The sequence below is a fragment of the Podarcis cretensis genome (assembly GCF_951804945.1).
Source record: "Podarcis cretensis genome assembly, chromosome: 1".
Classification (NCBI taxonomy): Eukaryota; Metazoa; Chordata; class Lepidosauria; order Squamata; family Lacertidae; genus Podarcis; species Podarcis cretensis.
In genome coordinates, this window is record NC_137170.1 from 67981617 (window position 1) to 68008187 (window position 26571).

The 26571-nt window shown below is 41.5% G+C and overlaps 1 protein-coding gene across 2 annotated transcripts in view; it reads left to right on the forward strand.

Moving 5' to 3' along the window:
* SPON1 (spondin 1) overlaps positions 1-26571 on the forward strand; it is a 277173-nt gene that overhangs the window by 39180 nt on the left and 211422 nt on the right. For both annotated transcript variants that reach the window (XR_013835950.1, XM_079966220.1), the window contains exon 3: positions 21266-21399. Coding sequence is in view for 1 of the 2 variants with exons in the window: in XM_079966220.1 (XP_079822346.1) it covers positions 21266-21399 (134 nt within the window). In the remaining variant the exon portion in view is untranslated. The remainder of the gene's footprint in view (positions 1-21265; positions 21400-26571) is intronic.

Sequence of the window (26571 nt, forward strand, 5' to 3'; positions counted from 1 at the left end):
TCTCTGTTCCCAGTGTTGATGTGTTTTGAGATTATGCATTCTCTGATGAGGTTCTAGTCTTGAGTTTCATTCTCATAGAAACCTCTCCTCGTTTTAGGAGTAATAGAACAGGACAATCCTAAGGTAAGCAAATGGAAAAAGTGGAACACTCAGTAGGGTCTTAAAAAAACATATGAAATGGAATGTTAATTGGAACTGCCATGAAAACTGTTTTGGTGCTTAGATTGCTTTGTAGCGGATTAGAAGCAATGGAAACCTCTCTCTTCCTTGCTTTCACTATTTGGTGCTGTTAGGGAAGATTTTGGGATCCAAGAGATTCTCTGCAGCTGTGACAGTTGGGTGACTTGCATTCCCCAGGAATTCCTGTAGCAGTTGTGGAGGGAGTCTTCCCCAGAATTCCAACAAGGAAACCCACATGTCCACTTATTCAGTTAAGGCTGCCAAGCATCTTATGCCAATGTGCTGGAAGGGAAATAAAGGGTAAGATTTCACACATTCCAGACTGGAACCTTCCATTCACACATGACTAACCAGTGAGGTGTATGTTTTCTGTGGCTGATCTGTGCTTGTGTCATACCATAATCTTGATCATGCAGGTTAATATATATCAAACAGAGATGGGAAAATCTTCAGATGTTCTTGGACTCCAGTTCCCATTGACCCCAAACAACATGGCCAATGGTCAGGGATGATGGGAACTGGAGTCTAACAACATCCAGTGGGCCAGATGTTCTCCAGCCCTGATGGAAAAGTCTAATTTGTGGAAGATCTTGGATTGATGAGTTGTATGCATGTCTCTGAGGGACGTGGGTGGCGCTGTGGTCTAAACCACTGAGCCTAGATAAATAGGTACCGCTCTGGCTGGAAGGTAAACAGCGTTTCTGTGCGCTGCTCTGGTTTCGCCAGAAGCGGCTTAGTCATGCTGGCCACATGACCTGGAAAAACTGTCTGTGGACAAATGTCGGCTCCCTCGGCCAGTAAAGCGAGATGAGCACCGCAACCCCACAGTCATTCGTGACTGGACCTAACTGTCAGGGGACCTTTACCTATGCATGTCTTCTGAGCTCATTCCAGTCCTGACATTCTCTTACTTCCTCTTAATCCATAAGACTTTGCTAGGCCAAGGTGTCTAACTGAGTATGGTTTCTTATGGCAACTGCTTACCATGCTTTTCCATTTCCAACCCCCCCCCCATCCATGTTCTTATTCCTATAATTTCTTGGGCTCTGCTTTCATTGCTCACTTGGCAGCCAACGCTGATGCAAGCTGTAATGCTGAAGATTTGTGGGATCCTCTCAAGAGATAAATGAATTTTTCAGTTCAACAAAACAAAGTCTGTAATTCAAGTTCAACTGTATTTCTTTCCCAAGGGTGATTTTAGCCATGGATTAATTGTTTCTGTTTTTGTAAACAGTCAACAGAAGTCAAAGGGATCTGCTTGTGCCAGTGGGAGGTGAATTTTCTAAACTAAGCCTTTGATGAGAAAGATAAATGTTACATGGGTTATTTATTTATTTGTTGCTACCTTTACATCAAAGCTTTTACCACCAAGCAAGATCATGATATCATTAAAATAAAATTTAAAAATCCAGTGTTTGTAACCCAGAGCACAATTTTTAGTATTAAAGAAAAAAAGAATATAGAAAATTCAAAAGTGGTTTACCATAGTCACACATAAAACCATACAGTAAAAAAAAATTGGGGGGGGGGCAGAGATCAGCTTACTGTTATGGAAAGAGTAGAATAGGTTTTAGGAGACATTCAAAGGTTGCAACCAGGGCTGACCAAAGACATTTTGCTGCCTGAGGCAAACCATAAAATGGTGCTCTTCTAAGGAATTTTAGTTTGTTGCGTGAATATCATGGAATACCAGGCTCAGGGACCAAATGCAGCCCTCCAGGTCTCTCTGTCTGGGCTCAGGCTATCCCCCTCTCCTGTCCTGTTTTGCACCCTCCTGGAGTGTTTTTGACTGACTGAAATGTGTATTTGTATGGAGAGAATGTACTGGGGATGGTGGAAGAGAACTCATCTCACCCCCTTCCTTATTCCCTCTACACGACCCCCCTAAAAAGCTTCCTCTTTCCATTCCACCAAGCAACCTCTCCCTCGCCTTTGAGTCATGGCTAACTGGAGACGGAAACCGCTCTCTTGCAAAACTGGGAGACTGCCTGTCAGGAGGCAGCTAGACATGTGGCATGCTACGTGAGCGAGATTCTGTGGGTTAGTGGCTTGATAGTGGCATGGAGAGGAAGCGAAATGGAGAAGGGGAAAAAATGGGGAGAGGAAGGAAAGAGGTGCCTCCTCTTGCCTGGGCAGTTTCTTCATATTTGCACAGCCAGTTAAGTGCTCATTTTCCTGGTTCCCAGAATTCACTCCTACAAGAGGTAGGAATGGCCATCAATGTGGGTGGCTTAAAAAAAGAGAGGATTGGACAAATTCAGGGAAGGCTACCAGTGCCTGCTAACATTGATGGCAATGTTCTATCTCTGCTGGAAATTACAGGAAGGGAGAGTGCTGTTGTGTCTGGGTTCTGCTTTCCCACAGGCATCCTGGCTGGCCACTGTGAGAACAGGATTCTGGACTAGAAGGACATTTGCCTCATTCATCAGTCTCCTATGTTTTCCTTTAGGACTAGATCAAAGTTTGGCTAGTATATGCCCTCTCCACTTCATCATAATCATAAATTTTCTTCTTCTTCCAAGTCATTTCATTTCTATACCATTCCATATATTAAGAGAGATCTCAAAGCAGTTTACAACACAGTAAAACATCAAATAAAACAATCCCAGAATAAAACATTACTGAAGAAAGTAAAACGTAAAGCGTACATTCAAAGCAGCATAATTAAGATCGTTGTTTCAGTTTCCTATTAAAGATTTCAAAATAAAACATTACAAAGGAGATCAACTACAGAGCGCACATTTAGTGCAGCCAAGTTAACAAAAAACCTATGTTTTAATAGTTCTAAAGAAAACATTACTAAATGAAGTCAAATATAAAATGCACATTTAAAACAGCATAATTAGCAAGAGAATAAAATGTTATCATATCTGCGGCTGTTGCTGCCAGTCCTGCCAGTTCAGGGCTGGCGGCAACTGTGGAAGCTCTGGCTTGATCACCTGGGTCTGCACTAAGAGAAAACCTTTGTCACTAGAGTCAGTTGTTCTGCCCTCCTACGCCAGGTAGGAAAAGGCCTGCACAGGACTCACAGCCAAGGTTGTCTCCATTGAGGTCACAATGGAATGCATTCACCCACTCTATTCTTAAAGTTAAGCTAAATGGCAAGATAAAATGTAAATATTCTAATAAATCCACGTTTAACACTGAACAATAGCTTTAAATCTTTATTATTCTCCTGCGCTGGCACCTAACGGTAAAGTTTATCTTAAGTTTCAAAGAAGTTGAAGTCTTCCAAGGAGGTCCACTTTAATCTAGTAACCCAGGGTGCACTGCAAGAATTGTTTTAAATGAGACTAGGCAGCTAATTAAAGATGTTTTAGTTGATTAACCTTCTGCCTTTTAACTGATTAATTGATTAATCAATGAAAATGTTATTTAATTAGTCTACTTATCAAATGCAAAGGGTTTCGTGCCTGCCCATGTACATTTACGTGAAAGTAAGTCCTGCTGAACACAGCTTGCAACTCCTGTTCTGCCTAGAGGAATTGCTTGGCTTTAACATAGCAAACTCCATTCTTGCCAACCTCCTCCATTTGCCAAACTGCAAGCGAAGGGGAAACTGCTTGGATCAGAGATCACAGAATCATAGAACTGTAGAGTTGGAAAGAGACCACGAGGATCATCTAGTCCAACCCCCTGCAATGCTGGAATCTTTCTGACGAGGTCTTAGATTGCAAAGTGGGTGGCAGCAGGGATAGGACAGACCAGCCTTGTAATCAAGTATTTCCTGCTCAAAGTGGGAGATTTGGTAGGTAAGCAGGCTGGCCCACCTCACAGTCAGCTGAGCAAATACAACAGCACAATGTGTTGCTCTTTTGATGGCTTCTCTGTGTTTTGTTGTCACCAGCCTTTCTTGTGGCACAAGCGAAACTAAGCTAACAGGCTCCATACCATGGGAAGTGTATAATTTAACTGGCGGGAATAGAAGGTTCATGGACAAATAGCAGGTTTAAGTGTAGGGGTTTTCCCTCCCAATTGCACAGTAATTACAGAGGGGCAGTCTGATACTGAAACTGTTCTGTTGGATGCTAGGCAGGCATTTAGCTAAGCACTATGGGAATTCTCTTGTGAGTACAGATTTGATTCAGTTTGTATGTGAAGGCAAACTTACTGCCCAAAACAATATGGGGGCAAAAACAATGCCATACTTTGAATTTGCACTTCTCTGAATTTGGAAATGCAGCTCCCCAGCCAAGTAATATGTACATAAATACATATGCTGAGGCAAAGTGTGCATTAAAATCCATAAATTAGTGACAATAACATACAAAATGTGTGATTTTAGACAAAATTAATTTGCAAATGTGCATATCAAGCAAAACTGCATACCAACAAATGCATATTAAGGAAAAATTCACATTGAAATGCTGAATTTTCATTAGTTTTTTTTTTTAATATAATCACAAACTTATTTGGAAATGTGGAGATCTGAATTTAAGATTGGAAAAAATGAGCTGAAACTGAAAGAACTGAACTGAAAGAAATGAAAATGGACATATTTGTCCATCCTTAGTTGTGAGTGAGACAGTTTACCAGTTTGAAAATGACTGTCACCATTCCACAGAATTCACATTTCTGTTTTCTGGTTAAGATAACAGATTCCCCGTGCACTTAATTCTGTGGCCATCAGCTGCAGTCTTGGGCTAATTTTAGGGCTTACTGTTACAGCTATGCAGCCATGGGCTGAGAGGAATGATAGAATCAGACTGTGTGAATAGGCTGCAAGCCTCAATCACATGCCTGGGGCTTGGCAACAACACTGCAGTTTTTGCAATATTCGGGATCCCTCCCCTTAGAACCCCAAACAGTCCACCCGGAATTATTGTAACTGAGAACCACGGGAAATGCACCCACCTGGGCACTAGATGTGCCTGGAATGTTAGAAATAATCACATAAACCAGGAGAGAAGCCTTCAATGCAAACAGGGATCAAAGACGGCTGTTCTTTGTATGAATCTACAGGGGTTCATTCACTACACTTCAAGTCTTTTATGGGCTGCTCAAAAGATATCGATTATATACAAATGTGGGCACTGAGCAGAACGAATGATTTGCTGTAGTGAGAAATTAATTGAACAAGCCCATTTCAGACGATGGGATTAAGCTCTCAGCAGCAGCCTATTACCAACACCACCAGAACTACCCAGCTGCAATTAAGTTGTGGCGCCTGCCACTCCATCGCATGTTCTGTCACACTTTAATCCAGCAATTAAGGGTTTTCTTGGGCATAGCTTGGTGCGACTGGTGCATTCCAGAACCAATATTGTCCTATAAAGACATTCAGAAATGGAATGGAAAGGGGGTTTTATTTTGAAAATGTCAAAACAGTATTGCTATGGCCGTGACAGCAGCACATTTAATTTTGGAAAGGGTTGGGAAAGTGATTTTTTTTTTTAAGTATCATAAAATGCCATGATATAAATCAGTGGTATGACCACACAAAGATTATTGTATATTGGCCCCTTTCCAAAAAAAAGGGGGGGGGGATAGAAATGAACTGGGAAAAGGACAAAATGAGCTTGGGAATAGAGGGAAAGTATTGGGGGCATTTTAGTTTAAAAAACAATGACTAATATAGTTTTCTAGATGCATGAGCAGTGTAGAGAGAAAGACTCCCCTCCCTCTTTCATAATACCTGGCCCATAGGACACTCAGTTATTTCAGGCACTTTTTCACACACTGAAGAATTAATGACATACAGAATTAATGACGTGTGGAATTCCCTGCAGTAGGATTTGGTGAGAACTACTAGCTTAGACCATTGGGATGAGAGAAATTCAAAGGGCCCATCAAAGACTCTTGTGTGCTTTCAGTGTGAAGCTAGATGTGGGACTCCACTGAGACTGGCCTGGTAGTCACATGAAATAAAGGTGATTGACAGTGACAGTCAGATGAAACCTCCATGTACAGAGGCACTCTACCTCTGAAGAAAATATACATTATATAATGACTAGCACTTTCATACATGGCTTGTGAGTAGTGGCTCTTACTGGAAATTGAATGCTAGACTACATAGACTTTGGTGTCATCCAACAAGATAATTCTTATGTGAACCAAAAAAATAAATAAATGGTGGGGGAGAAGTATATCTCAGTTGTTGGAAAAAGGGGTTGGTAATTTGATGATTATCCCTGTTTGGTTTCTCTCTCTCTCTCTCTCTCTCTCTCTTTCTTTCTTTCTTTCTTTCTTTCTTTCCCACAAAGCGAAGACACCTGAGTCTGTTGGCAAGTATATCATTTTGGAGTTTGCTGTAGTTTCCTTAGGAGCTTTCACCTCCAAGGTCTCTGAATGTTGACCTGCAGGGATGGCGGGAGGGGCCTGCCTCGCCAGCCTGTTACTTGCCAGGAACATGCTGGTGAAGCAGCACACAGCTGGATTGAACCCTCCTCTCATTAGCTGATGAATCCTCAATCCTGCTGGATGCAGGAGATTGCTTTACCAGGGTGTTACCCTACTCCCCATCTATCAACTAATGTCACCCAGTGACATCAGTTGAAGGGCTAGTGGACATGTTTTGGCAGAAATGGCCTTGTGTGCCAACATGGACCCCCTGGCAAATCAAGATTGACCCATGGATGGGAGGTTTTCCACCCATGTGCTGTAAGAAATTACTGATTTTAGCCATGAGCATTTTATGCTGATGAAAATATGTTGACAGTGGAGGTTCTGTTGAAATAAACTATTGTATTTGAAAACTTTTTACATTAAAAAAATGTGGCTTATTCTACTTTTTATAGCAAGCTGAAATGTGTAGGTACATGGTTGGTGCTGTGGGTTAAGCCACAGAGCCTAGGACTTGCCGATCAGAAGGTTGGCGGTTTGAATCCCCCATGACGGGGTGAGCTCCCGTTGCTTGGTCCCTGCTCCTGCCAACCTAGCAATTCGAAAGCATGTCAAAGTGCAAGTAGATAAATAGGTACCGCTCTGGTGGGAAGGTAAACGGCGTTTCCGTGTGCTGCTCTGGTTTGCCAGAAGTGGCTTAGTTATGCTGGCTACATGACCCAGAAGCTGTACGCCGGCTCCCTCAGCCAATAAAGCAGGATGAGCGCCTCAACCCCAGAGTTGTTCGAGACTGGACCTAATGGTCAGGGGTCCCTTTACCTATACTAACATAATAATAAGCATTTATTGTTTACAGCACCTCTATTCTCGCTACTCTCCCTGTAATTATTTTTACATGTAAACATAACCTGCTGAGTCAAAAATCCAAGTTCCTCCTGCATGTGGGAAATGGCTCTGAGCTGTAGGTATACTCATTTTGTAAGAGTTTTGATTATTATATATAGGTATAAATGTAGATGAGCACTAAGGATCCCTGGTGTGAGTGATTCTGTGTACATGGCAGCTCTTGTTCTCAATCTTTGCTCTTAATATTCACCTCCATTGGCACTCCTTATTTCATTTTATTTTTCTTTAGCAAATTGACTTTATTTGTCAATTGATTTCACTACCCATTACACTTTAGTTTGCTTTTATTTCCCAAGAGCTATTAGCTTGTGGTATTAAAACCCAGGGAGCGTGGGTAAAGCAGAGGAACAAAAGAAGTTAGAGGAGCTGGATTTGTTTTGCCTAAGGGTGGTGTCAAGAGTTATGGCTCTGGGATGGTGAGGTAATACAGTGCCTCTTTGGATAAATAGGTCTTATCTCCCACAATATGTCACTTGAGTTCCCTGGTGATTTATAAAGTCGGCAACAGTATTATGTTACCGAAGGAACAAATATCAATCACATACAGCATGCAGTTAAAGCAACAGCACTCATTCAGATTTGTTTTCTTACATCCACACAGCAGTGTATATTCTTGCCGTAATGTTCATTCATAGAGTACGACGGTGTTTCTTTTGTTATGATCTATTAAGCACAATTGCAAGACATTGCTAGAAGAAATGGTGGTGTCTTGAAATTCTGAAAGGAAAAGGATGGGCTAAAATGAATGAAAGGGATATTTCCTTATTCTGCGTATGTAGGTTCCACCCTGGAGAAATAACATTCGCACAACAGAAAGGCAACTATGACATTCTAATGGATGTTTGAGTGAAAGTACTGATAAATCATTGGAGTGAATAAATTTTAGACCCCTGTGCAAGCCCACTTTAATTATGGGTCCCTGTCCCACTGCCCTGTTGTAACCAACCTGTTGCTTTAGTTGATACTATCCTGTCTAAACTCCAACATTTTGGGGTTAATGTAGAGTAAGCAGAGACGTCACTGGGGCCAGATTTAAGAGGTGCACATTCAGGGCCCCACACAGCACCCAGGCAGCCAAGCCAAGCAGGGACTGCAGCTTTCTTTTAAATATGAGGTGACAAAGGGTTGTGTTGCCTCTTCCACCACTGCCACTTCTCCCCCTCCTTTCCTCACCCACCATGCTTCCTTCACAATCAATTTTACTAGCTGCCTTTGGCAAAATGGCACAATTACAAGCACAATTCAAAGTGACCTTTAAAGTCCTAAACAGCCTTGACCCAGTATAGCTGAAGGAGCATCTCCACCCCCATCATTCAGCCTGCACACTGAGGACCTCCTTCAAGGGTCTTCTGCTGGTTCCCTCACTGTGAGAAGCAACGTTACAGGGAACCAGGCAGAGGGCCTTCTCGGTAGTGGCACCCTCCCTGTGGAATGCCATCCCATCAGGTGTGAAGGAAACAAACAACTATCTGATTTTTAGAAAACATCTGAAGGAAGCCGTTTAGGGAGGTTCTTAATGTTTGATGTTTTATCGTGTTTTTAATATTCTGTTGGGAGCTGCCCAGAGTAGCTGGGGAAACCCAGCTAGATGGGCAGGGAATGAATGAATGAATGAATAAATAAATAAATACAATGCAGGCAGTTTGCTGGGCCACCTTACCCAGAATGCCTTACTCTAAAGAAGGACCACCTTCCTCAGAGTGAGGGATAGTGCAGGCTTTTAAGCTCTGTTTTGTGATGTGCATCTACACATGCACTCCCTGTGCCCCCTGCTCCAGGATGGACAAAGTGGTCCCCACTGCGTACTCCACAATATAGGCAAACTCAGCTCCACAGGACTATCTATAATGTGATGTCTACAAAGCCAGCAGGCAAAGCAAGGCAGGCCAAGGGGGGATGTAATTGGTGAAAGCAACCTCATACTAGTATCATGTGTCAACTCTACACTACAGTATTTTCCACAGAGCTTAGTATGTTTAGTATGTATCTTATTGCAGGGCTTTTCAGGGACAGGCCGACTAGTGTTGGAAGAAAAAAAAGATGAAGAACTGCAGGCAAGCTTCACATTGAAACCTTGGCCTGGTTTAAAAGAGGAGTTTGCTCACTTTTGCAGAACAGGGTAGCTCCAGAGGGAGATAGGGTCAACTGGGGCTAGTTCCCTGATCTGTGCAATGGGAAAAGGGCTGAGCATGTTTTCAATTTCTTTATCTTTACTATGATAAAAAAATAAAATAACTACATGATAAGAAGTACTAGCAACAATTTTCTTGGTCAGCTCTCAAATCTTTTGCTGAAAATATTTCTTTCCAAATATGAATAAATATTGATTTCCAACATAGATTAGTTGCTAGCCCTAAAAGGCTTCAGCCCTAAACATACTTACCAGGGAATAAGCCCCACTGATTGTCGAGGGACTCACTTCGTCAAAGCATGAATAGGGTTGCACTGCCTTTGTAGTTTACTGACAGAACAATCCAAATGCCTTTGCATTGGTCTGGGTTGTTGTTGTTGTTTTTGACACAGCTTGCAGAGTTACTTTGTTGGGGCAAAACTCCCCTTTCCGCCCACCAAATATGTGGTCAGGAAGAAGTGCTGCTGGCAGGATCTCTGTCAGTGGGAGTCAGCAGAAAGACCTGATTCCTGGGGCTGAGACAGGACTAAGCCAGACCAGGACCCACTGGATCCCAAGCTGGCCCTGCTGCCATCATGGACAGCATTGGGCCCAATCCATGCCCCCACAGCACCTCCTGTCCTAGCTGTTGTGTGTGGCAGGTGTACAGAAGCAACAGTCAGCCTGTTGTGCTATAAAGTCCCACTGGGCTGGGCTTAAAATTCATCCCTAAACTGTATGTTTACCTGTCAGAATTACTAAAGGAATGCATTACAATGGGAAGCTGTTTAATGGAAACAGAAAGGCTGCAGTCCTACCCACAGTTGAAAACAATGGGATTTACTTCTGCATAGAGAGGCGTAGGGATCTGAGTGACGTCCGCATTGCCACAACCTGTGTAAGCAGTAGGGCAGCAGTTAAATTGGGCTGTAAAGAGCTATGGGGCAGCATAATGTTTGTGACTGAAAAGCCTCCAAACCTGGGAGCTAGCATTGCATTGCAATCCATTTTGGTAAACTACAAATAACTGTAGTAGAATCCTGAGATTTGGGGCGATATGGTGAACCCCCACCAGTTAACACTTTGCCTCTTCAGGAGACATTTGCCAACACCATTGGAGAATGAAGTGACTGAATGGAGAGAAATGTGCAACAGAAGAAGTGGTGAGAAAGAGAGACATTACGAGAACCTTTGCAACACGACTTGACAGCTCTGGAAAGAACCTATTACTTTAATACAGGGAAATATGCTAATAGTTGCCTGAGAGCTTGAGAAAGGAAGAATTTAATTTATTTATTTTTTTAAAAAAATGATATTTATTCAAAATTTCAAAAATACATAAACATATAAAAAAGGATGAAAAAAGAAGAAAAAAAACAGGAAAATACAACAACAAAAGAGAAAAAAAGAATAAAAAACATAGATAAAAAGAAAAATCCAAATCCAAATTACAACCTTTCATTTGCTTGTTTCTTAGACCTCCTCACACCTCCCTTTTTGTATTCTAACTTAATTCATTATTTCAGCAAATTCTTCCCATGTTTCTCAATTTTTATTTAAATAATTTATCTTAACAATATTCTGTTATTCAATTTACCATTAATTTCTTTAACCTTATCTTACCTTAAAAACCATAAAATTTCAAAATTTAAACCATATTTATACATAACTCCTTCAAACCTTTCTACTAAAACCAATTAGTTCCTTTCCAGCATATTCCCTGATATTTCATTAGTATTACACTAATTCCAAATATAGAAAGAAATTCTCTTTTTTGCAAACTTTCCTCTATTTTTATCCAATGTCCCTTTTTCCTGGTCTCGGGTTATGTCAGTCCTTTCTAACCGTTACATCCAGTCCATCAATCTGGTGTTCTAATGTCCGAGGCCCTTGAGTCTCTTCTAGGCCCCCTCTGCGGATTTTCTTGTTCCTGTTTATCCTTGCACCCTTCCCTGTCCCTTGCTGGTTTCTTTTGTAGTTTCTTCCCTTTCTCCTTGAGGGGTGGGTCTCCAGGGAATTCCAACCGGTAGTAATCTCCATCTTCTTTCATCAAGCTAACCCATTCCCCAGAGTCCCACTCCCCTAGATTAATTTTGTAATCCAAAAAATAGTTATTCCAAAAATAGTTGTCAAGTTGTTTCACAGTCCCACCAGGGCTAAGAGCTTCCTTGACTCCAGACACTTCCAAACACACTCCAAGTTCAATCTTCCAATACTGCGGCTTTTGGTCATGCAGGACTTTGGATCTCCCTATTTGTATCATTTGAGGTGCAATCTTGCCCTGTCAAGCCAGTTTCCTGAGTTGGTTGCTGTAGGATTTCTTTATCTTTGTTTCCTGTTAGTTCATATTCACTGGCTACAGCAGTCATACAGTCCAACTTTTCATTCATCAAGGTCATTTTCTCGTGCAACTGCTTCAGCATAGCATTTGTTTTGCCAAGGGCGGACACCAGAGCTTCCTCCCAGCACATTTCTGTTCAAGGTCAAGTAACTGGTCCCACGGTCTGATTCTCAAAACTGTAAAGTTTCCTTGTAAACTGCAGCAACAAACTGACAAGCTCCCTCTAGGGGACACAATTTCTATTTACGACCATCTTTAAACTGTATCCAACAAAGGGAAATTTACTTTCGATTTTCAAATACTTTGTTTCCTTAAAGTACAAAAATGCAGAAAGCAGCGTTGAAGTTAATTTGTTTTTCTTTTCTTTTTTACTATCTGTCAAGATGTTCCGCTTTCAATCAATGGACATCTCCAACAATTTCTGTCCTGACACCCCGTCCCCAGGTTTAGGACGGTGGAAACTTATATTCCTTTACTCTCTCTCTGCAGGCTTAGACGATCAAATTCCCCCCCCCCCTTTTCTCCTGCTTTCAAGGGGGTTTTATTGGTTGTAAATGCAGGAAATTTCAATCTTTAAATCAGCTTTCCAGGCTATTTAGCTTGCAAGGTCTTTGCTTCAGTCTATTTACAAAAAGCGGAAGGCGGACTTCCTGTTTAGACCTTCCCGCTTCGTTGCCTAATTCATAAATTTCTTAATCAAATCTTCCGTTTTTACTCACGGGTACTTGTTTAGAGTCCAATTGTCATCAGGAAAAAGTCAGCGCTCTCCGGTGATGGCTGTGCGGCTTCCCTCCGTGAAAGTAGCAATCGGTTCGCAGCACTGCGCTGCTCACCCCACTCCGCTCCGGAGCCCCAAAGAGGGGTTTCCCCGCGAGTGGGGGAGGCGCTCTTGGTGCTCTGCCGAACCCCACGTTCCCAGGCTTCTCCGCCTGGGATTTCTAGCGGGTCCCCGACTTCGCTGCAGCGGGAAGACCCAATTTTCACGGAGCCCGTTCCTCTGGTCGGAGGAACTCCGCCATCTACCGATGGCGCTGACCCGGAAGTCGAAGAATTTAAATTTTCTCTAGCTTTTTCTTCTCTCCTTTTTTTTTATATAACTGTGCCTTGCATAACGTGCCATACTGCATGATTGCAATGAGAAAGGCTTTGGGACTATGTATTTACTGTTATTTCTTTATTTAAATATGCCTGTGTCTTGCCCTTAAGAGGTAATACTTTCCGGCAGTTAACAATAAAACCAATTAAAGCAATCAACATTAATTAAAACAGTAGAAGTAAAAAGACATAATTTTTAAAGCATTCCATCAGCAGATTTAAATCCAAATCCAAATTATTTTTCCCAAAGCCTGGAGAAAGTAATATATATTTTTCCCAGCACAAGAATGACGTACGGGTAGATAAAGGGTGAAACTCCCTTAGATGAGTATTCCTTTTGAAGGGGCATTGGTACCCAAAGCATCTCTCGCTGCTTGTAACCTGCCAAAAGAGCACTTTGTCCTTGCTCAGGGGGCCAAAGTCTGCCCTCACCCCCTTGGCTTTCCTTTTGAAGAGCCATGGAACTGGCAATGGAATTGGGCAAGCAAGCAGACATTCCTGAGGATCACATAACAGTGGAGAAATGCTCCCCCATCAGCCAGCTCCTCCCATCACTGGAGGGGAAAGGCAACCTACATCAGCCACCACCAAGGTTGCTCACAGAGAGAAGCTCTTTGCCCCTCTTTTCTGTGCAGAATGGTATTCAATCCCAGCATCAATTGAAAATTGGGCATGTTTAAGAGAGTATGCCCAATGTAGGATAGGCCAAGATACAGCCGTACCTTGGAAGTCTAAAGGAATCCGCTCTGGAAGTCCGTTCGACTTCCAAAAAGTTTGGAAATCCAAGCGCAGCTTCAGATAGGCTGCAGGAAGCTCCTGCAGCCAATTGGAAGCTGCGGAAGCCCCATCAGACGTTCGGCTTCAAAAAATAGTTCACAACCCGGAACACTCACTTCTGGGTTTGCGACGTTCGGGAGCCAAAATGTTTGAGAACTAAGCTGTTTGAAAACCAAGGTACGACTGTATTGAAAATAGGAACTGAGCAGGAAGAGAGAACATCCTCTCATGCCTTATGGATTCTTGGGGAGATATTTATTGAGGGCTTTTGTGGATGCCATCATAGGCAAACTAAAAGGCAACCTTGCACCTGCATATGCCACACTGGTAATCCCTAGTTTAATGAGCAGGCTCAAGTTTCAATTGATTTAAGTCAACAAGCATCATTTCAATGGAGAGGAAGAACCTTCAGAATATATATACAGATACAGTGGTACCTCGGATTACATATGCTTCAGGTTACACACTCCGCTAACCCAGAAATAGTACTTCAGGTTAAGAACTTTGCTTCAGGATGAGAACAGAAATCGTGCTCCGGCGGCGTGGCAGCAGTGGGAGGCCCCATTAGCTAAAGTGGTACCTCAGGTTAAGAACAGTTTCAGGTTAAGAACAGACCTCTGGAACGAATTAAGTACTTAACCCAAGGTACCACTGTATATATCTATATCTATATCTATATCATCTATATCTATCTATCTATCTATCTATCATCTATCTATCTATCTATCTATCTATCTATCTATCTATCTATCTATCTATCATCTATCATCTATCTATCTATCTATCTATCTATCTATCTATCTATCTATCATCTATCTATCATCTATCTATCTATCATCTATCTATCTATCTATCTATCTATCTATCATCTATCTATCTATCTATCTATCTATCTATCATCAATCATCTATCTATCTATCTATCCTCATCTATCTATCTATCTATCTATCATCTATCTATCTATCTATATCTATCTATCTATCTATCTATCTATCTATCTATCTATCTATCATCTATCTATCTATCTATCATCTATCATCATCATCATCATCATCTATCTATCATCTCCTTACAAGAAGTGAAGTGCCTAACAAAAGCTGTATCACCTGACAGTCCTTTGAGCAGGCATTATATTTATATGAGTTCTGAGTTTGAGTACTTCTCATGATGTCCCATGATGATCCAGACCATTGCTCTGGCCAGTTTCTTCATGCTTGCAGCTTAAACCTGTTGTTTGTAACTGCTGCATAAGAGCTACAAGTAAGCGTGAAAGTTTAGATCGGAGCCAAGGGGAATCAGCATAAATCTTGTAGATGGATATTTCCTGCTGCAATCTGCAAAACTAAACACTCTAGGCAAGCTGATTGTACTAAAAGAAAAATGAAAAACCATATCAAAATTTTATGTTCAGCAGTGCAGGATTCTGACTAAATTGTATGTTTATGATCTTGTTAAATATCTTTCCCCAGCTTACTCCATTCCCAAGGTTGTTTGAATCATTATTTCAACCCCCTAAGAAACTCATGCATTTACTGTGTTTGTGTCTGCACTTTTAAATCTCTATCTTTGTCTTCCCATTCCATTGTCCACCTGTAGCTTTGATGAAAAAAAATATTGTGAGCAGTCCCTTTGAAAGAGGGTGGTGGTATTTTATATGCTTGTTTATATAGTGCAATGGTCATGACTGGCACCCTCAGACCCACACACCCTGGCACCTGCTAAGCCCCCCTCCCTATTTTTATTAATATTTTAGAAATTGAATGTTTGCATTTTGTGGTGGTTGTCTGTAGGGTGGTTGGTTGGTGGGGAGTGGCCACTGGGACCATAGAATACCAGTCCTAAAGGATCTACACTGGCTCCCAGTATGTTTCCGAGCACAAATGTTGGTGCTGACATTTAAAGCTTCAAATGACCTCAGCCCTGTATACCTGAAGGAGCCTGGACTCTGAGCTGCAGCTCCGAGGGCCTTTTGGCGGTTCCCTCACTGTGAAAAGTGGGGAACCAGGATGCTCTCCCATCAGATGTCAAGGAGATAAAGAACTACACAACTTTTAGAAGACATCTGAAGGCATCCCTTTATAGGGAAGTTTCTAATGTTTGACATTTTATTACGTTTTCATATGTGTTGTAAGCCACTCAGAGTGGCAACCCAGCCAGATGGACAAAGCATAAGTAATCAAATTGTTGTTGTTGCTGCTATATTTTTTTTGGGAGGGAGCTGGACTCTTTTTAGTCCATGTTTCATTTGTTTGCAGGGAGTACATACAGGTTTTTTTGCTTGGCATTTGGAAGGGCCTGACCAAATTTTCTTCTGTAAAATAAGTATTTTGTGGTGCCCATAACAGTTCCTTTAGACCTCCAGAGTTGTGGGTTGGGGACCCTGATCTATTTTTTTAACAACAACAACAAGAAGAAGAACAAAGTATTATTATTATTATTATTATTATTATTTTAAATTTTTTTACCACCCTTCATCCAAAGATCTCAGGATGTTTTGCAGCATAAAAATACAAGATTAAAACACAAAAGGCATCTAATTAGTGTTAGAAAATTAAGCTTAATTGGTTTACGACCCCAATTAGCTGCAGTTTATAGCGGTCCGGCACGCTCCTCAGCCAAGCTGCGCCGACCTGCGTCTCTCCGGTTTCGCCTTGCAGAGTAAAAACACAGTGGAAAACTGTTGCTTCTCAGTGTATAAGATCCAAACACACCAAGCTCTTGTGTGCATATTTATCAGTCTTTTATTACAGCAGAATATTTACAGCTCAGCGTTTCTCAGCATTTCTCAGATTCTCCTGGGCTGCTAGCAGCCATGGCCACCGTCTCCCTCGGAAGCAGAGACGGAACAGTGAGGAACGACTCCTCCCTTTTTCTGAATCACACAACAGGAATTGAGGGACGTCACACAGAACTCTTTAACCCTATGAGTTCTGAAAACACTAACAATTAGTAGGTTTAATCCAGAGAAATGTGCACAAAATGACAGCAACAAAAGTTGACTTTCCTGCTTCCTTCTCTCCCTGGCAGCCCCAGCAGCCCATGGAAAAGGCTCCCCTCAGGTTTGGAGGACTTTCCTGAATGGGGTGGGCTGTGAGGGAAAGGGGGCTCCCCCAAAATCAGGTGAGCAACCTTTCCCTTACTGACTTAGCCTTTTTGTGCATTAAACATACCATACATTGTCTCAGGATGTTCAAATTGCTGTACCACACTGCAATAGCTCAGGCTGAGAAAAGTAACTCTAATGGCAAAATGATGAAATAATTCCTTGTATATAAAATTACACCTTGAATATACAATTAATAACATTTTCCATAATGCTTGGGCAATCAGATGCTCTGTTAAATAAGAATGCTGGATACATTTATGTGTAGTTACAAAGGAAATAGACAGTGATTATGGGTAATCAAAATCTGAATTACCATACTTTACATAATGAGACTATGTATTAAATAAGTATGGGCATCTAAAGCAGATACAGAACTACCACAGAATTCATAAAACTACATTAGGTACATAATAATTTGAAATGCTTTTAGTGTTACCTTGCCTGAATATGTGTTTCTCTTTGACATGAAATACTGTATAGGGTCTCTCTCTCTCTCTCTCTGTGTGTGTGTGTCTTCATTGATATCTGAGTTTTAAAAGTCAGTACAAGTTGGGAACTTTTTGGAATCTAAAGTCACAGTTCTGTAAGTGGACTCTGTCATTCACAAATCCCCTTTCAGCAAGAGGGAGAAAAAGCAAAACAATCAATTTCTTAAAACAAAATAAGTTAGTTCTTGGTATGAGCTTTCGTGTGCATGCACACTTCTTCAGATACACTGAAACAGAAGTCACCAGACCCTTCTATATAGTGAGAAGGTGGGGAGGGGTATTACTCAGAAGGGTGGTGGGATTGGGTGATTGGCAGATAGCTGTGGTAGTGATAGTGATAGTGATAGTGATAGTGATAGTGATAGTGATAGTGATAGTGATAGTGATAGTGATAGTGATAGTGACAGGCTCATCACAGCTATCTGCCCATCACCCAATCCCACCACCCTTCTGAGTAATACCCCTGTCTGGTGACTTCTGTTTCAGTGTATCTGAAGAAGTGTGCATGCACACGAAAGCTCATACCAAAAACTAACTTAGTTGGTCTTTAAGGTGCTACTGGAAGGAATTTTTTTATTTTGTTTTGACTATGGCAGACCAACATGGCTACCTATCTGTAACTGAAACAATTTCTTGTAAGAATCAGTATGGAATCTCAACCTTCTTCAAAGCACTCTAAAATAAATTTTGAGTGGACAAGCACCTGTCCATTAAGCAAAACATTGACTCTGTTTCAGACTTTCATAATCCAGCATTGCATCTTAAAATAACTTGAGAAAATGCGTAAAGAAAACATTTTTCCTCCTCTGGGAGGCAGTGAGCATTGAGAGGCAGGAACTCATCATCCCAGTCCTTTTTATACAGAACACAAAGGGCAAAAGAAAATGGGATGAAGCTACCAGGAATGTATTTCCTTCCAGTCATGTGATATTTAAGAGGCATAAAGTTAGTGCATGAGACTGCACAGGAGCCTTTTAAAAATGTTCTGGGGGTCATTCCATTAATTTGAACATGTGGCCTTTTTGTTCCTGCAAGCACTTCAATGTAAACCATGAGATTTTCCAAAAGAAGTTTGCCGTGCAGAGACTGAGTATGTGTTTCTACAACAGCCAAAATAGATGGTTTATTAGTCTCTTGGGCTGTCTTATTCTTCCTGAAGAGTAAATCTGTGAAGCTCAAAACTACATCTGTGCCCATCAACATAAAGAAAAAGTATCCGTTTTATTTGTAATCCAAGGCAGCTGTTCTGTACAAAAATACATGCATACGCACACACACCATGGCTGTTGTTGGCAGTGGGAAGTGCAATAATATTTCCCATTTTATCTCAGTAGTCTTTATGACAACTCTTCAAGACAGATCATTATTATCCCCATTCTGCAGATGGAAACGAAGGCCGTGTGACTTCCCAGATTCCATTTAGGTTGTTTCCAGAATAAAGTTTCTTCATGCTATGGAAGCAAACAGTGGTACCTCAGTTTACGAACTTAATCTGTTCCAGAAGTCCATTCTTAAACTGAAACCATTCTTAAACTGAGACGTGCTTTCCTTAATGAGACCTCCCACTGCCAGTGCCCTTCGATCATTTGGATTCCGTTCTTAGACCGAGGTAAAGTTCGCAAACCAGGACACTACTTCTGGTTTTGTGGAGTTCGTAAACCAAATTGTTCATAAACAGGACTGTTTTTAAACCGAGGTACCACTATATATATATATAATGGACGTGAACAATGATGAGGGATGGTGAAAGACCCTTGTTGCCAAACGCTGGGATTAATTTCACTTTCATAACACAACCCATAACACAGCTAGCTCCAAATGGCCTGGGATGGGGTTAACTGAAGAATGACCTTTTGCAGCATGGCCTTGACTGGCAATCGGTTCCCCATGTAGCCCCATTATCAGAGATTAGGTTCTTAACCTGTGGGTCCTCAGATATTGTTGGACTACAACTCCTATCATCCCTAGCTAGCAAAGCCAGAGCTCAGAGATGATGGGAGTTGTAGTACAACAACATCTGAGAACCCACAGGTTGAGAATCGCTGGATTAGGGAGAGGATGGGCCTTCTCAGAGGTGGCATCCAAAATATGGCCCTCCATCCCTAAGCGCAAGGGTGCCATAGATTTGACACCTCCATTGCTATATTTTAGGTGATGTGCAGGATCCATCCTGTTCTCTTGGGCTTTTCTACAGTTTTCGTTTTCATTTTTTCAAGATGTGTGCTGGGCTCTTTTGTTTCTACCTTTGTTGTATTGCTCTTACTCATCTGATTTTCATTGCTTTTAATTGCTTCTTGCTGTATTATTATTGCTGTCTTTATTGTAAAATAAACATAAAATGGTTTGATTGATGTTGATTGTTAGTCACCTTGAAATCCATGTCCAACAGTGGGATATAAATATTAGAACCAATAGGCAAATAAAGACAAGTGCACTTCAGACAGCACAGGTGTATTGAAGAAATGTGTAGAAACTACTTTCTATAGTCCCAGAGTTTCAGAAGCTGAAAATCTTTGTTAGATCTTGTATTCATGGTGAATGTAAGCTGACTTCTCCCTCTTGTTTCCCCTCCATTCAGCCTTAAGAATGAAGGAGGATTTATACACCTTGACCCAGACACTGATATCTGGAAGCCAAGGGTGCCAAGAGGGATGATAATATGATTTATATCTTATTGGTGCTATTATAAGACCTTGAATTTAGCAGAATTTTATGGTGCAGTTTGATGAAACATTACTCCTCTGCCATGCTACTATTCTTGCCACATAATAGCGGAAGCAATATATGCTTTATTATTTTCTTCCTGTAATTATCAAGGTGAACTTAGCCTTAAATCAATGGCACATTAAAGACCAGCTTTTCTGTACCTACTATTTATATAGGTGGTGATTGTTTCTCCCCCCCCCTTTCTCCTTACTTGGTTTTATTTTCTCTTCTTTTGCCTAGCACAGCTGATATTTGAAAATAACCTGTGATATAAACAAAACAACTATCCTGTCTAAATCAACATATAGGAGAAAATAAACCTAGTTCTATTTATTATTTGTGTTTCACATAAATGTATACTTGCATAAGTGTAGAAAACCATTTTTTGTCCTATCTCCCCCCAAAATTGCAGTAGATTTAAGGTATTTTCCACTGGAGTATCACTGGTATAAAAAGGGGAGTGGGTCACTTTGATTTGATTCTTTCTCAGTTGGGATGGGGAGTTACCCAAAGGCTGGTCATGGATCAGAAAGAGCACATCATTCTAAAATCCTGGGAATCCCCAAAGTCAGGCCCTATATGCTGGCCTCAGGAGGTGGAATGCTACTTGTGCCTTTGCATTCACAGAACAGATTTTATTCCAGTGAACATGCCCACTGATAGCTGTGTTCTACTTCTACTGTTGGAGTGGTATGCCTCTAAAATACAAGTGGCTGGAAATTGCAGGTGGGGAGACTGCTGCTGTCCTCCAGGTCTGTTTGTGGGCTTCCCATGGACATTTGGTTGGCCAGCGTGTGAGCAAGATGCTGGAATAGATGTGACTTTGGCATGATCCAGTGGGCTCTTCTTAGGTTCTTAAGAGGAAGGGAAAGTTTTTTCTGATTTCTCTGATCCTTGCAGGTCCCACTTTTTGTCTTCTTCTATCAGCAGATGTGGTCACTGGATCAAAGCCATCATGTGAACACAGTGACATCACTTGGATTCCACCCAGGGTTAACATAGCTCATTTAACTTATGTCAAGGCCTAGAGTCTTTGCAGAGTTCCCCAACCCACATGCTGGATTTTCTGTGGCTCTCCTGAATTTAAAAGAAAACCAACTCCTGGAATTTCAAGGGATGAGGTTATACCAAGATTTTTTTTAGTAGCTAATATGGCCCATTCCTAATCATTATATCATATATACATATGGTATATTTTTGTATAGCATCCAGCCTTTTCAGACACTATGATGTGGATGATTGTAATGAAATATATTTTTGTTATGTTTCTTTAGATTATAGATGAAGAAGAGACACAGTTCATGAGTAATTGCCCTGTGGCTGTTACTGAGAGTACACCGAGGAGAAGGACCCGCATTCAGGTCTTTTGGACGGCGCCTCCTTTGGGCACGGGCTGTGTGATTTTGAAGTAAGTCAGTTTATGGTTCAAACATTTTGTTGAAACCTTGCTGAATATAGTGTACTTTATTAAGTTGTGGTGCTTTTTCATGTCTCACTTATATGAGCCAACAGCATGGCGGTGTGTGTAAATGTGTGTGTATAACATCAGATTTGTCTTTTATTTCTTAAATTATGTATTTTTTGTCATTGCCACTCAAGGTAGCTGGCACACCCTAAAGACACAATACAGATTCAAATGACCAAGATTTTTAAACCCGCTGAAGAGTTTGCAGCGTTGATGAAATTGCTTGTTCTTAGTGCAACCACAGGAAAGATCTTGGCAGCATGTATTCCAGTTGTTACCAAATGGCTGGGGCTAAGTAACAGAAGCCTCTCTGAGCCCTAGTCAGTTACTGGGCAGAATTGCAGCATGGGATACCTACTATCAGCTCTCTTGTCTCTGTCATACACTCCCATAACATAACTAGGCTATATGTTACACCCATCACAGGGATCAGCACCCACAGGGAGAGTTTTCTTCAATTACCATCAGCCCCAAACATATCACTTAGTTGAACTAAGTGAGTTGGAGCCATAACATATTGGACTTTGCTGTCTACTCTTCACACCATTGGTAGTTGACCATAGGAACAGAGAGACTCACTTCATGACGGCCCTGACTCATGCAAGGGGTTCTAGGTATGAGAAAATTACCACAGGAAGGTCAATTGCTAGGGTGAGGGTATCGTTGAACCAGGCCTGCTTGCCAGTCAGCAGTATGGGAGACTCCCCTTGCAAGACTCTCATGGTACAGGTCATCTTTAGGAAAGTCTCTTCCCTTTACTTCCATTGGCAACTGGATAGCATGATCAGAGGCAGAACACACCAGACTACCAGACTACCAATTGTGAGCAGATCTTCAATGATGGACAAGAGGTGGTTCACAAAGCATTTACAGGTCTTGAAAAAAAGTTAGATAGGGACGGGGGAATGGACAACCACAGATAATATCAGCTATTTATTGTGTAATTAGTTACTTTACATATTGTGAGCTATAGCTCTTCCTTGGGAGCAGAATAAAATTTAGGAAAGGGGAGACAGTCCCAAAAACTGACGTTGTGTTCCCTATTCCAGGCAGAGGGATGTTTTCTCACTTAGAATAGTCAACATTGGTGGCATTCACCCACATAACATCTCAGGTGGATGCCATCCATGATCAGTGATTTATCAGTTAATGTTGTTCTTGCCTTGGTAGATGATGGTTAAGGAGGCAAGAACTTCACCACAATCCCATGTTCAGATGACACACTAAACCAAACCTTGGCTTAGTTGTCATGGAGCCCTGATCTAAAAGCACTGGGTTGGCGGTGGGAGCAAAGTGGGTGTAAGCTGCTTTCTGGGAACCAGCACACTCGTGTGCTCTTGGTAAGCTATAGTTTGGGTTACCATAACATGAAAATCAGATCAGTGTCTCTGGCTCCCCCTCCCTATCCTCTGTAATTTTCAGTGGTTATGTGAAAGGCCCTAAAACTGTTCAACTGATTTGCAGTGAGGTTTCCACAAAGTGTCATTTTAAAGGCAATGGCCTGGAGGCAATATATTGTTTCCTTTATTTTATTTATTATTTATATCCTGCCCTTCACCACTTTGATAATCCCAGGGTGGGTAACAACAATTTTAAAAGCTATTAACAAAATTAAAACACTCTGCAATAAAAGCCCAATATAAAACAGCAGCCAACAGCTCTGATCAAAGCCTTATACCATCAAAATGCAGCAGTAAATTTCAAAACCTCCCCCAACAAGTAACAGCAGCATCATGTGCTTATAGAAAGATGCATGTGCTTTATATTCTGGACATAGACATGGGTTATCAATTGCTCTTAAGGGAGAAGACAGAAGGGCCACTGTCTGTAACACCACTGGTGTTTGTGGGGGGAGACTTAGTTTGGTCTCTGTGATGTTGGTCACCAATGCCTGAGGCAGTGCCTCTTTGTTTTCACAGTTCTCTGTATTTCCCCCCTACATTTTTGGATACCCACAGGAAGCCCACAGAATGACTGACACAGCCTGCTTTTCCAATCAATTTCCACACATGTAAAATGGATGGGCATTGCATTGTCTTGAAAAGCCAGTGCTTGCATGCCAACATTTCAGCTGCACAAGAATGCTGGCTGCACCACTTTTAACATCTTCAGCACTAATTGCACATTATTTCTTCCTGGTGTGATGGTCAGAATATATATATGTTGGTGGTTAGATGTGCAAATAATTGGAGGCACAAACTGGGAGAAGTGCATTCACTGCAGAAATGGAAACCCTTTTTACGTACATAGTGCAAGGGCTTCTCCAGACTTCCTACAGAGTGGGGGAAATTCATAGAATTGTAAAGTTGGGGAAGTGCCTCACTGGCTGATATTTTTATGTTTAATTTTGATGGCTGTTATGCAGATTCTTCTGGTATGCTAATATTTTGCTTTATGATTTGGTTGAGTTGTGAAATGATTTCTGTTTTATAACTTCTTTTTTTAAAATAGTTAGCCACTTTGAATTTCTTTCAAATAAATAAATTGCACACGAAACCACTTGCGCTTAAGAAATCTCAAATTTCTTTCTTCTTTCTTTTTTTGCTTCCCTCAAAATTCCCCAAGCCCAGTTTAGACTTGCTGCAAAACAATCAAAAAGGCATTATGCACCTGCTGTTATACATGCGCAGCTTCCCTTTTAAACTAGGTCCACTGTGCAATGTTAGCACACCAGCACAAACATCCACTCTGGCTATGGATCCCTGTTGTTCTAGCCTATGAAGCAACTCAGTGTCAGTTAGATATGCTGGGTGCATAGAACACAGCATGAATACGTAGCTCGGTAGTCTCTGGCATCTCCAGGTAGGCTGGAAAATCCTAAAATCCTGGAGTTGACAGTCCTGAAATAGATGGACTGGTGGTCTGACTTGATGTAAGGCACTTACCTAAATTCCTCATATTGTTCTTGCAGAAGCCTAGTGGTACATTAAAATTGGCCAATCACCTGAAGAAAAGTCTGCAGATTTGCTTTGAAATTCAATTCACGCTAATTGTTGAAATTTATTTTTCATCAGTTGTCTACAGAGTCCCACAAAAGCTAGGATCACAATACTGGGAGGAGTTTCTTACGGTGGGGCAGGTTGGCAACGTCGTAATCTTTCAACATCCTGTGTAATACAAATGTGAAGAAACATAAAGCTGCCGCATAAAATTTAAAAATTTGAGTCAAAAGAGAACCGGATGAGTTTTCTTGAGTATAAGTCAAAAGACTGAAGCCTGTTGAACGGAAGCAGCTTCCTTCATTGCAACTTGTTAGTGAGAATGATTAGCAATATAATACAGTGCTAAACTGTTGTGCGGGGGCAGCGCAGTACATAGCAATTATCATTTTTGCTTTTGGCACAAACTTAACACCATGTATATTTTTTTTCCTACCAGGATGTAAAGCTTTGTGCACATCTAAATTATAGGGTTTACAGAAAGCCTCCCCGCCCCCTTCCACTCTCCTGTCGCCTCCGCCCACCCACATAAATGCATACAAATGTTGGACACCATTTTCTCAGCTATTGTCACATCTGTGAAAGCTACAATGCTACCATAAAAAAACCCGAAGCACTCAAAACGTCCCACCCAAAATCCTGCTATGAAAGCAGTTGTTTCTGAAAGGCGTAGGGTGGAATTCTGCTACCTTAAGCACTCAACAAGTGTTTGCACTATTAGCTGTTTTTATTTTGGAGGCCTTGCATATGTCAGAAAGTACATGACCATTCAGGGTGTATGTCCTGTTCAAAGGATACATTGCTGTTGGGAATGTGTTCATTCTCCATCCCCTTTTTGGGAGACAGTCCTCCTTACAGGTTGGGAAGCTGAAAGCAATGATAGGCCAGAAAAAGGTAAGAACATAGGAATCTGCCTTATGCCAAGTCACAATATTCCTCTATTGAGCTCAGCAAAGACATCACCTTGCTGACAAGGTCCATATAGTTGAAGCTATGGTTTCCCCAGTAGTGACGTATGGAAGTGAGAGCTGGACCATAAAAGAAGGCTGATCGCCGAAGAACTGATGCTTTTGAATTATGGTGCTGGAGGAGACGCTTGAGAGTCCCATGGACTGCAAGAAGATCAAACCTATCCATTCTTAAGGAAATCAGCCCTGAGTGCTCACTGGAAGGACAGATTCAGAAGCTGAGGCTCCAATACTTTGGCCACCTCATGAGAAGAGAAGCCTCCCTGGAAAAAACCCTGATGTTGGGAAAGATTGAGGGTTCAAGGAGAAGGGGACAACAGAGGACGAGATTGTTGGACAGTGTTCTCAAAGCTACGAACATGAGTTTGACCAAACTGCGGGAGGCAGTGGAAGACAGGAGTGCCTGGTGTGCTCTGGTCCATGGGGTCATGAAGAGTCGGACACGACTAAACAACAACCATCTATACTGATGAGTAGCACCTGTCCAATGCTTCAGACAGGTGTGTTTCCCAGCCCTGCTTTGCAGATGCTAGGAACTGAACCTGGGATCTTCTGCATGCAAAGGAGATGTTGTACCCTCAGCTATGGAACCAACTCACGTCAACTCTGAGTGCTCCTATCCCCAGTGAAATTCTTCTACTGAAACTTAGAAGTTATTTGAAAACTGAATGTTAGCTTCAGGCTGAAAGAAAGGCAAGATTATGCGAGCATTACAATAAGCCAAATTTGCAGAATGGTTGGAAACTTCGCAACAGTTGACTTTCCTTCTCCTATTTGTATCTGTTGAGTCCAGACTGCCCATGAAATATGTGACCTGGGTTGCATTTGTTGTTTGGCTAGCAGCAACACTGTCAAATAACTTCATCACAATATGTTTTTTGTGTGTGGACGGGGGGAGCTTCTTGTGGTAGAAACTGTGTTCAAGCAGAACTGGCAAGGGAAATGTTTTATTCTTTTTAAGACAAAGCATGGAATTTGTTATTTTTAAGCATAAATCATTCCCCTTATGGTTTATTCATATGGTTCTTTTTCGATGTGAGCAGCCACTAGAGGGTTTGAGCAACTTGAAAAGGACATAAAGTCTGCCAAATTAGAGATTTGGCAGATTTAGAACATAATTTACATGTTGTTGTTGTTTTTTAAAAAACCATTCGTTTGGAAAATTGTACAGCTGGAAAACTAGCTTTGGTGTTAGCATAACATAATCC